We start from the raw sequence: 12,410 nt of genomic DNA on the forward strand, positions 1-12,410 counted from the left end.
GTGATTATCAAGGTAGTATAGCTGTGACCCAAATGAAGAGAGGTAGAATAAGTTTGTAAATAATTTTTTATCAGTTCTCAGATTGTAATGAAATGGGGAATGTATTAGCTTGTGCTCATGATGCTGTAAAGTCAAGAGACAACAGATGCTGGTGAGGCTGTGCAGAAATAGGAATGCTTTTACACTGTTGGTGGGAGTGTAAATTAGTTCAACCATTGTGGAAGACAGTGTGGCGATTCCTCAAGGATCTACCAGAAATACCATTTGACCCAGCAATCCCATTACTGGGTATATACCCAAAGGAATATAAATCATTCTACTATAAAGACACATGCACATGTATGTTTATTGCAGCACTATTTACGATAGCAGACTTGGAACCAACCCAAATGCCCATCAGTGATAGACTGGATAAAAAAAATGTGGCATATATATGCCATGGAATACTATGCAGCCATAAAAATGAATGAGTTCATGTTCTTTGCAGGGACATGGATGAAGCTGGAAGCCATCATTCTCAGCAAACTAACACTGGAACAGAAAACCAAACACTGCATGCTCTTACTCATAAGTGAGAGCTGAACAATGAGAACACATGGACACAGGGAGGGGAACATGACACACTGGGGTTTGTCAGGGGGTGGGGGCCCAGGGAAGGGAGAGCATTAGGACAAATACCTAATGCATGTGGGGCTTAAAACCTAGATGACGGGTTGATAGGTGCAGCAAACCACCATGGCACATGTATAACTATGTAACAAACCTGTACGTTCTGCACATATATCCCAGAACTTAAATTAAACAACAACAAAAAAAGAACTGCCCAAGACTAGGTAATTTATAGAGGTTCTGCAGGGCTGGGGAAGTCTCAGGAAACTTACAATCACGGCAGAAGGGGAAGCAAAGATGTCCTTCTTCACATGGCAGCAGGAAGAAGTGCAAAGTGAGAGGGGGAAAGCCCCTTATAAAACTATCAGATCTCATGAGAACTCACTATCATGAGAACAGTATGGAGGAATTGCCCCCATGATCTAATCACCTCCCATGAGGTCCCTCCCCCAACACGTGGGGATTACAATTTGGATTACAATTCAAGATGAGATTTGGGTGGGGACACAAAGCTAGACCATATCAGGGATGAAGATGGAAGGCTATATAATTACTTGTTCTCACATGCAAATTTCTAGAGGGTTCATCCCTTCTCATCAAATGAAAGAGAAATTTTAAAAAATTGTATTGCTTAAAATATTTATTTATGAATATGTGTGTGTATGCATTGCTTTTGCCACATCACCAGGCCTAAAGGAGTAAATTACACTTGTTGGGCTCTCTTTCACTGCAGATCTACCTGCTTCCTTTTTTTTTTTCTCGAGACAGAGTCTCACTCTGTCATACAGGCTAGAGGGGGGTGGCACAATTTCAGCTCACTGCAACCTCTGTCTCTCAGGTTCAAGTGATTCTCCTGCCTCAGCCTCCTGAGTAGCTGGGATTATAGGTGCGCACCACCACACCTAGCTAATTTTTGTATTTTTAGTAGAGACGGGGTTTTATTATATTGCCAGGCTGGTCTTGAACTCCTAGCCTCAAGCAATCTGCCTACCTTGGCCTCCCAAAATGCTGGGATTATAGGTGTGAGCCACCTGTGCCTGGCCCTACCTGCTTCTAAAATTGAATGATAAGGAACCTGGAGTCCCAGGTGGAAGATAAATTCTAGATGACTTATTATAATGAAAGAAAAACCAATCATAATTAAAACATCTCTTCTTTAAATATTAACAGTAAAAGTCAATAGTGAAAGGAAACATTTCCCTTAAATGCCCTTTAGTGATGTCCCTTGGTCCTCATTTTATTCAACTGGTATTGGTTGAACAGCTTAGCATGAATGGAGAATCTCTACCCTTTATGCAGATATGGCCTTTCACGAGGACCAAGAGGTGGTATAAATTTTGCCTATAGTTTAAAAATGCATGATGTTAAAAATTTTTAGCTATACTCATCTAAAACAACCACATGAAAAATATGTAATTCTATGAGAAGACCTCTATAAAATAACACGGGACACTATTCACTTTCTAAAGTAGGGAGTCAGGATTTTCCCCATTGAAAATGAAGGGAAAGGTGGATTTACAGAATCTGCATGTTTTCAAACTTTAGGAATTGAAAACCTAAGAAGTTAATTCTGGCAATATTTATTCTTGTTATCTATCTATAAAATTACAAATTAAATCCTTGGGATTAAACAATTCTTTTTTGGGCAAAAATCTAAGTTTCACTTTCACAAACAAACACAAAGAATTGCATATACTATGGATCATGTGGTTCATTTGCATAGTTAAATGGTTTCTATTTTGGGGAGGGGATTTTCTACAATCCCCTGAGATACAGCTTTCCAAGAAGTCCCAGGGATGGTATTTTTTTCTTTGTTTGCAACCATTAAGTTTCTCACTTCCATGTGACACTTTGGGGAAAATGTAGTCAATAGTTAAGAGGCAAACAGATGCCGGTTCAAACTCAGGCTTCACCATTTACTAAGTGTGAGACCTTAAGAAAGTCAATCTTTTCTCCAGTTTTCTCATATCTCATGAGAAATCAGAATGTATTACAATTCCCATTGTAAAATGGCAATACTAATAGCTACTTTTGTAGGTATTATAGATGGCTACAGGGACCAAATGAAGCAATGTAAATGTTTAGTGTAATTACTGGCACAGGCAAAGGTTCCCTTAGAGCTAAGCTCCAGGGTGCAGAAGCCTCATCTGCCTCATTTGCAAGTACCAGTCATAGAGTAGACAATACATTTTTTGGTCAAATAAATGAATAAAATGCTTTCATTATACTTAAAGATACACACACAACAATGCATGTCAAATGTTAAGCACAGCATCAGGCAAACAATAAACTATGTAGTTTGGTAGCTCCTCCCCAAACTCTCCTTTTTGTCGTGAATGTTTTTAAAACCCTGTTGATAAAGTTTGAATGTGCGTCCTTTCCAAATATCATGTTGAAATGTGATCCCCAATGTTGGAGGTAGGGCCTGGTGGAAGGTATTTGGGTCTTGGAGGTGGATCCTTCATGAATGGCTTGGTGCTGTCCTCATGGTAATGAGTTAGTTAACTCACTTTATGAGTTAATAAGAGCTGGTTGTTAAAATAACCTGGAACTTCCTCCTTTTTCTCTTGCTCCCTCTTGTTGTGTGATATGCTGACTCCCCCTTTGCCTTCCATCACGATTGTAAACTTCCTGAGACCTCATCAGAAGCTGAGCAGATGCTGGCACCATGCTTTTACAGTCTGCAGAACTGTGAGCCAAATTAACCTCTTACTATTTATAAATAACTGTCACAGGTATTCCTTTATAACAATGCAAAACAGACTAACATACCTATAAAGTGACTTGAGGTGCTCAATTCTTTTGTAGGAAGGTCAGAGTGGCTTCAGAGAGCTGAATTTTGGCCCCAGACCCCAGGAATTGATCCTATGCCTAAAATACCACTGACATGTATTTCAGAAGCAATGATAGAGTCTAAGAAAAATTCTCATGCCATAAACATATAATAGAAAGATACTATAGTTAGTATTAGTAATTTTTTTTCTTCCTTGTTGGGTATTAGTGGGGGCTCAGTATAGACAGACAAAAAGATTCTACCCAGGAATAAAAACTTAGGCTTTAATGAGCTATTCCTTTAATGACTCTGCTGTTGTCCTTTCTGGGTAGGTTACTGGGGTAAGGCCATTAACAGCAGAATTAATATTCCAGAGAAGTAGTTGAAGAGCTATAAAAGAAATATTTAAAATAGAAAAGTATAGTATTTCTCTCATAAAAGGAAAGAGGTATGAATCTTAAGTTGTTTATTCACTTCTGGGGTCTCTGAATTTTTTTTAAGTTAATAGTCTTTGATGGGGAAGAAAAGGTTTCTTTCAATTCTGAGCTACACAATATGAGTCATAGAACTCAAGGCAAATAGGCCAAGGACCAAACACAGGTAGGTTCTTATTTTAATGACTACCATTATGAACTCTGGTTTACTAGAGTAAGGTTATTTCTCTGGTCAGGTTGGTAGCTCTAACTAGCAGAATTTTGCATTTATAGATATAAACACTGCTACTGAATTAGAACTCCATTTTAATGGAATCTTTTAAAAGTCCTATTTGTTGAGAAGTCTGTTTAACAATGTATCTTCCTTTAGGTGAAATTACTAAGTTGAATAGTTGAATATTCTTAATAAAACATGATTGTTTTTCAAAACTTTGAACTGTCAACTTCACCCATCTACATTATAAGCACTTTATATATGGTTTTCTTATGCGATATCTATTGGTAATCAGATATTTAGTAAAGAATACTTTCTGGCTGTTAGGGCTATAAAATGATAGGCGGAATGAGAATTAAGAAGTATCGGCACAATTCTAAGTTTCTTCGTTTGAACTTCACATATGTCACATATGTCATGGAAGTTCAGAGTGGGCAAGTAGTTGGGTCATCCTGAAAGATTTGAGATTTCAGAGTGGTACCCTACTATTTATCAAAACCTCCCTTTAACCAACAGCAAGGCCATAATTGTTAGTGTCCTTTTCTCTCAGAATCCTTAACTATAAATGCTCCCAAAGTCGTCAACAAAGAGTTTTAGGTAACATTAAACATTATTAAGACTATCTCAGATTGCATTCAAATATATTATACTTAGAGAGCAAATAGGTTAAACATAGGCTGTGTAATATGTCCTGCTTCAGATGATAAAACTTGGGAATTAGCAAACCCTCCCTTTCGCAAAGCAGCCTCCCTTTCCCACCAACCTTCATGGGTATATGCGTGTGTGGCCCAGGGATGGGTGGTGGTGGGGTCAGGTTTAGGCCTTCACATACATAGAAAATATAGTATACCTCTATCATCTCTATACTAGGACTATAGGCTTCCATTTGAAGGAGGAGGTATGCTTACCAGAGCAATGTTGATAATGTTCCTTTATGCTGGTTAAAGCAGGGCTCTACTTGTGATACCAACTCTAGCAGCTCCCATGAAAATTATGGAAAGCCTTTGGGAATTAGTGACCCTTGACCTTAGAATTGAATGATCTAGGGAGATCTCACTGTGAAATCTGTCATTTATAGAAAATGGAACTTGAGATCTTCTGGTGTTAGAAAATTTTCATGTAAAGATTCCATGTCCAGTCTATTACAAAAAGAAACTCTAAGCCAATTTTTAAATGAAGGGGGTATGTTCAAGCTTAAACTAAAACCATTAAGTTCCTGCCTGATTAGTTGGCAAAGTAAAAAAGGCTACAGCAGAGGAAAAAACCATTTTAGAAAGGAAAAGAGGAAGAAAGAAAGGGAGGAAGGGAAGAACTAAGGAAGAAAAGGAAGGAAAAGGAGAAAAGGAAGAGAAAAGACAAGAAAAGGAAGGAAGGAAGAAAAGTAAAGGAAAGAAGAAAGAAAGAAGGAAAAGGAAAAAGGAGCAATTCATGAGCAAACTAGAAATTGGGTGGCAAATAAAAATGAGAGCATCTTATAAGTGAACCAGCAATAAGAGGTCCTTTACATATCACAAGTAAGGAGTGAGTCAGAGAACCAGAGGGGTCATGAAATAAAAAGGATGAAAAGGGGCCAGGCGCGGTGGCTCACACCTGTAATCCCAGTACTTTGGGAGGCTGAGGTGGGCAGATCACCAGGTCAGGTGATCGAGAACATAGTTGCTAACATGGTGAAACCCCATCTTTACTAAAAATACAAAAAAATTAGCTGGGTGTGGTGGTGGGCGCCCGTAGTCCCAGCTACTTGGGAGGCTGAGGCAGGATAATGGCGTGAACCCAGAGGTGGAGCTTGCAGTGAGCCTAGATCGCATCACTGCACTCTAGCCTGGGCAACAGAGCGAGACTCCATCTCAAAAAATTAATAAAATAAAATAAAATAAAAGGATGAAAAGAAGACAGTAGATAAATTGAATGACTTTTTATGAAAAGATTAAGCCATTCCTATGTGTAATATATCTTTTGAGGTTGGCAGAAGGGTCAGAGGTAACAATGGCAAATGTGTAAGAGACTGTTTCCAAGCCACATACCAGAAGTATTCAAAAGCATAACGCCTGGGACTGAGTGATCTAGTTACCAGGGCTGGCCCTCTGCAAAACTCTTGGCAAAGATCACTGTGGTTTTTGGTACCCCTTTCCCTCTACTGCTCCATTATGCAATTCCTCCTCCTCAGAATACTCAGGGAGCTCATGCTCTGACCCCTTCACAATTCATTGTCAAGAATGGCACTGTGAAGGTACACCTCATCTCTACTAAAAGTTTTTTTTTTTTTTTTTAATTAGCCAGATGTGGTATTGTGTGCCTGTTTGTCCCAGCCACTTGGGAAGCTGAAGCAAGGGGATCACTTGAATCCAGGAGGTCAATGCTACATTGAGCCGTGGCCACCATTGTACTCCAGCCTGGGCAACAGGGGAAGACCCTGTCCACCACCCCAAAAAAGAAAGGCTCTGTGAAACTATGGTACAGCAGGGGTGAGGATGAGAGGTTGCGCCAAAATTTCATTTTAAGGACTATTTCTAATTGTAGAATAAAAGTATGTTTCCTGTTAAAGGAATTTCAGGTATTAATCCAACAGATGAGAGAGACAGTTGGGCCAGGAAGCCTTCTTGGTACCCTTGGAATCACATGTGCCTTCACATAATGCCCTGACCAGACTTGACTTCTGAAGGAAAGCAAAGGAAAAATGTTATTACACCTCTAATGAAAACCCGGAACCTGTTATTCTGGATGATCACTGTGTGGCTTGCATTGCCAGTGTGGGTCCACAGGCAAAGGGGCCCTCGGAACTATAAACTGATGAGTGTCTGGTTCTTTAGTAGGCAAGCTGGAAGAATTTTTAATAAATGCTAGCCTCCTGTACACAAAAGCCATCAATCTATTGGGATGCGAGTGGCATCATGCTTTTTGTAAAGGGAAATCATGTGTAATCTTCTACAGATCTTTTCCTTGGGGCTAAACTTACTTTAAAAATGCTTCTGATTAGGTTTGATACCAAGGCTATTTTTAAACACGAATTACCATGGGATTTAAAATATTTTTTTATCATGTAGTAGGAACTGGTCTACAGAAAAAAAAGAGAAAATATAGGGTAGAAACAGATATTTTTTTCTGACTGAAGAAGGATAAATAGTAGACTTCTTTGGGGGTGGGCACTGGAAAATCCTCAAGTCTGCAGATAATACTCAGCTTTCCCAGGCAGTGAAATGCCAAGTTGATGGGAGATAAAGAAGATCTCAGGAGGTTTTATGATTGGCAGATAACCTTCAATAGGGGCATATGTAAGGTGATCCATTTAGGGATTTGTAAGGGGTACATGTAAGGTGATCCATTTAGGGTGATCCATCTAGGGAGCACTAGATATTACAAACTACACTTGCACGATGATGAGTGCTGACCTTTCAATTAAGACCCAGGATAGGGCTCTAGGAAACACTGTGGACAGTGCACTGAAGAGAACAACCTAGTTTTCTGTTATGACAAAAAAAAAAAAAAAAAAAAAGGGCAACAAAATCAGGCACTGTTAAGAAGGGTATTAAAACAAAAACAAAATAATTCTCCTTTTACATAGAACTGCAGGATATCTTTATTGGTAAAGTTACATAAGCAGCTCTGATTTGCACATCTCAAGAACAGAAGAGAGCTTAAGGGGAACAAAGAAGGGCAATTAAACCATTGATGGCAGGCTCCAAAAAAAAAAAGGTTTTTTCAGTATGATAATACAGAGGTAGCCAGGAGACATGATCAAAATTATGAAGAGGCTTATGCTGCTGAATAACTGAATGATGACTTGGCTCACCAAATCTTTTGAGCTAAGAGGCACTTTTGAAGCATAAAGTTTTTATTTTTTAATAATTCTGCTTTGTTTCTACAACTGCCAGTGATGATAGCCAGTGCAGGCAGGCTCCTTTGGGAAGAACCTCCACCAGAGGTTGGGAGAAATACGAGCTAAGTTGGGGAGGGATCAAGAGTACCTCAATTCCCATTACTTACCTTCGGTAATGTTGACTTGCTGACTTCTAGTTGGATTTGCTTTCTCTGCCACCACTTGTGCCTGACCAATCTCAATTTTTATGAATATGAGTTTAGCACAACCTCCCACCCCCATTCCATAGGGCTTTTCAACTCCAGTGGTCCACATATTGGCATCAATGTGTCTGCCTACGATTGTCCGTAACTTAATCCTTAACCATGGTATAAAAAGAACAGGTATCTGACTCCAATTTTAACACAGCGGATAAAACGTAAGAATGCATGATGAATAATAATAGTCAATTCTCTAATATTTACACCAGTAGTAGAAGGCACAGGTCTCCATAATGAACCCTGACAACTGAAATGAACCCTGTCAGGTTGATGAAATAACACACATGCAGGTTTCTTTATCTAAGAAAGCAGCAAATAAGGGATTCTTCAGGATAGCCTAAAAGCTCTGCTCTTGGGATGGCCTTAATCATATTGAGTAGTGGGTAAGATCCAACCTGGAGCATGGCTCTGGTCCAACTGCTTGGCTCTGTCATACAGCAGATAGCTACTGATCAAATAGGCATAATGACCAGTATACAAAAGCTTTATAGGTATGTAGACGTTTTCTTTTACATTGTTCTTGTTTACATTGTGAGATGGGGGCCATTTCATCCTACAGAACTGTAATCTACTTATTACTGGCTCAGTGTTGCTGCCATACCTTTCACAGATCTGGTAATATTTTTCATCTTGTATGCCATCCTGAATGGGCACATTTACACTGTAGTACCGTCCCTTCCCTAGGCCAACATCAGATACGTCACCTGTTCCTATAAAAGAGAAGAGCACTATGATCACTTATTAGGAACATGAGAACCCAGAAAACTTAAAGGATTTCCTGATAGGAATTCAGAAGACTGAAAAGATCAATTAGGAGAATAATCCTGAATGAATTAGTGATAGTTTCCAGGGAAATAAATTAAGAAAAATAATATAAAGAAGTAACTGTTGTAAACAATCTTGGAGAAGCAGGCAAACCATAAGGAAACTGAAAAACCTTAGTTTTCATCTTACTGGATCAAATGAAAAAATAAGAGATTAACTCCTTTGCTTGGCTTCATGCTTTTTAGGTGGACATAATATCAATTTATCAGTGCAATTATTCAGGATGTTAGGAGTTGCATGGGGTGTCTACTACTGTAGTAAGCATAAGTGATCTGTTGACAGCCCATAAAAATCACCTGGAAAAAGAAACAACTTTAATGTCATTCTTCTTGTTATTGTCACCTGAGGTAACGTGTGTTAAAAGTTTGCATAGGACTGTAGCAATAAGGCATTAACAGCATGGAACTGTCCAAGTGTAAGAAATGTATAGAAGAATTTCAGTATTTAGTCATCAAATGTAATACTGAGTTTATGATCACTTGCCTGGGAAAAATCCCGGGGAGAATTTGTGCAGGGACACGGTCATGACTTTGGAGGTGAAACTGAAGGCGTCTTCTACACCTAACAGATAAAGAAACATCAAAATAATCACTTCAGGATATGGCATTCCTATTTTCAACATCTGAAAATCTAGAGCAGCTGTGAGAAGCAGGGTAGATGAGAAGGCAGCAATACAAAACTAACAAGCTGAGAAATAAAAGTAATACAAACCTCTGGTCTCTAATCTCGTAATTACAAGATGAGGTAGAACTTTGGCCCCAAGTGAAGTTTGGGGGTTCCTTTTCAAACTCATGGAAAACTATAACTGGACTTCCTTTTCCAAGCAATGGGATGTCTGGGCTCTCTTTGACAACCTGTTCTAAAAAGTAGGCAAGGGCGAGAGCCTAGAATTGAGGCATTATCAACAGAATTCAATAAGGGAAACTGGCACCATCTTACAAGTTGTATGTTTTGTTTTGTTTAAGTGGTTATAGTTAAAGTCTTGGGATTTTTTCCAAAGATGTACAATGTGATAACCCTTTGAAAAATATGAGCAATACAAATATTAGCCATTATATACCAAAAATCTAATTATAAAGTGCCTCTCTATAATGCAGATTTGGTTATAAATAAGTAACTTATAGTACATCTTTCTGGCTAAAACATGGAAGGCTGAAAACAGCCATGACCTTGTCTCCTAATAGCAGCCTCATAACAGTGTTTTAAAACCTGAAGAAAGATGGGGGAAAAACTTTTCAAGAAAGGGGTCTGTTTTCCATTTTAACTTAGTAAACGATTAGAGGCCTGGGAGATTAAAGCTGGGATTTAAAGTAACCCTCACAAGCCTCTACGTATACAGGTAAACACACTGCCCACCTCCACCCCTTTCCTCTCACATATAGTCACACTATGTTCAGATAATCAATCTGTAAAATGGGAGGAGTATTAGCAAATTCAGGTACTGTCCTCTTTCTTACTTCAAACAAAAATTGTTTCTGTATTTATTTAATGTTTTCAGTCTTCACTACAGCCCAACAGCGACTTTAAAAAAATATTAACTCTATTTGTATATAATAGGTATGTTTGAATTTCCCAAGCCTTATGTTTTGCCCTAGGGAGGCAGTTAAAACCAGTTAAAGGCTCTAGGCAAAAAATATGAAGTAAACAAAATAAAACAAACAAAATAAATGAAAATAGTACTTCAACTTAGAAATGAAGTCTTAAACAAGGATAATTCATGAAAATCCTGATTATCGATCAATCCAGAAATGTACCAATTTACACTTGGACCAATCATGTATGAGAGTTCCCAAACTATTGTTATTCTCTTTAATCTTAGGCAGAAAGAATGGTCTTGCTCTAATTTGCCTTTCTTTAAGTATTAGAGTGTTGAGCACCTTTTCATAAGTTTAGTGGCCATTTGTATTTCTTCTCATGGGAAATACCACTAGGCACAGTTATAAAATCATACTTAAAAAGGAGGTGAACACAGATAGGAGGAAGCTATGGACTTGGTGGGAAAGAGCAGAGTGGTTAGGTAGATGAAAGAAGGCAAGGATGGGGTAGGGGTGGCTAGTGAAGCCACTACAGGATGCTAGTTATGGAATCATGGAGGATTTAAAATAAACCAAATGCGTAAGAGTTTGGGGGTGGGGCAGGGGTCACTGTAAGGGAGGTGCTAAAGAGGGGAAATAAACTGAAATGAAACACACCATAAAAGTTGGCTAAAACAGGAAACTCTGAAGGGTGTAGAAATAACATTGCAAATGGAAAGAATGGTTTCAGGTGACAGTTTCGGTTCATTCTTATATGGTTCTGTAGAGTTGATTGTATTCTTAAACTCTGATACTAATAGTCTGAATTTCATAATCATTTATTGATCAAATATTTTAATGAGCCACTACTATATGCATAGTACTGTTGGTTCCAGGCGTTACATAAAACAGGAAGAAGTAAACAACTTGATCTCTGCTCTGAAGGAACTTATAGTTTCTATGGGAAAAGAAGACACAGACACATTAAAAAATTAATTAAAAATACAAGGCAATATGTAATGAAATATCAAATTGGTGGTATGAACAATATAGGACTTGAGAGGAGGGGGAGAACACTTGAGAGGGGGTGGTCAGGGCAAATCTGCTACTGTTGGAACTTGAATAAATGGGTAGAACTTGGGACAGTTGAAACAAAACTAAAATAGGAAAAAAAGGAGGCAAAGTCAGGGAGGTGGGAATAGTGAGATGTGTCTGGGAACACTGAGCCATGTCATGAATAGTGAGACATGTCATGAATAGTTAGACATGCTCATTGAGTAGTATAGCCTGGACAGCAAGTAATGAGAGATAAGGGTGGAAAGATAAGGTGAGGCCTATTCAAGGTAGGCCTTGAAAGACTGGATAATGACGTGGACCTTATCTTGAAGACCACTGTTTTTCAAAGTGTGGCCTACAGAACAGCTGAGGTATTAAAACGTAGTTTCTTTGGTTCCTTGCCAGACCTACTAAATCTGAATATCTGGTGGATATGACCCAGCAATCTGCATTTTAAAACAAACTTCCCCAGGTCGTCTTGACGCACTTTCAAGTTTGAGAACCACTGCTGTAGGCCAGGGGTCAACGAACTAAGTGGCTAAATAGTAAACATTTTCGGCTTTGCAAACTACTCAATGTCTCTATTGCACATGCACACACATATATACACACACACGGACACTTTTTTCCAATATATTTTCTCTTTTATAACCCTTTAAAAATGGAAAAACCATTTAAAAAAATTTTTTAAGAGACAATGCCTTGCTCTGTTGCCCAAGCTGGAGTGCAGTGGCACGATCGTAATTCACTACAGCCTCGACCTCCTAGGCTCAAGCGATCCTCCTGCCTCAGCCTCCTAAGTAGCTAGGAATATAAGCACACAACACCAAACTCAGCCAATTTTTTTCGAGATGGGGGTTTCACTTTGTTGGCCAGGCTGGTCTCAAACTCATGGTTTCAAAGAGTCC

The 12,410-nt window shown here is 38.8% G+C and overlaps 1 protein-coding gene across 2 annotated transcripts in view; it reads right to left on the reverse strand.

Moving 5' to 3' along the window:
* The window catches only part of HDAC8 (histone deacetylase 8), a 249,855-nt gene that overhangs the window by 152,777 nt on the left and 84,668 nt on the right, over nucleotides 1-12,410 (reverse strand). For both annotated transcript variants that reach the window (XM_003917883.4, XM_009197812.4), the window contains exons 6-7: nucleotides 9,416-9,493; nucleotides 8,709-8,817 (exon numbers count right to left, since the gene is read on the reverse strand). In XM_003917883.4, the coding sequence (XP_003917932.1) occupies nucleotides 8,709-8,817; nucleotides 9,416-9,493 (187 nt within the window). The remainder of the gene's footprint in view (nucleotides 1-8,708; nucleotides 8,818-9,415; nucleotides 9,494-12,410) is intronic.

This window comes from Papio anubis, chromosome X, assembly GCF_008728515.1.
Source record: "Papio anubis isolate 15944 chromosome X, Panubis1.0, whole genome shotgun sequence".
NCBI classification, from domain to species: domain Eukaryota; kingdom Metazoa; phylum Chordata; class Mammalia; order Primates; family Cercopithecidae; genus Papio; species Papio anubis.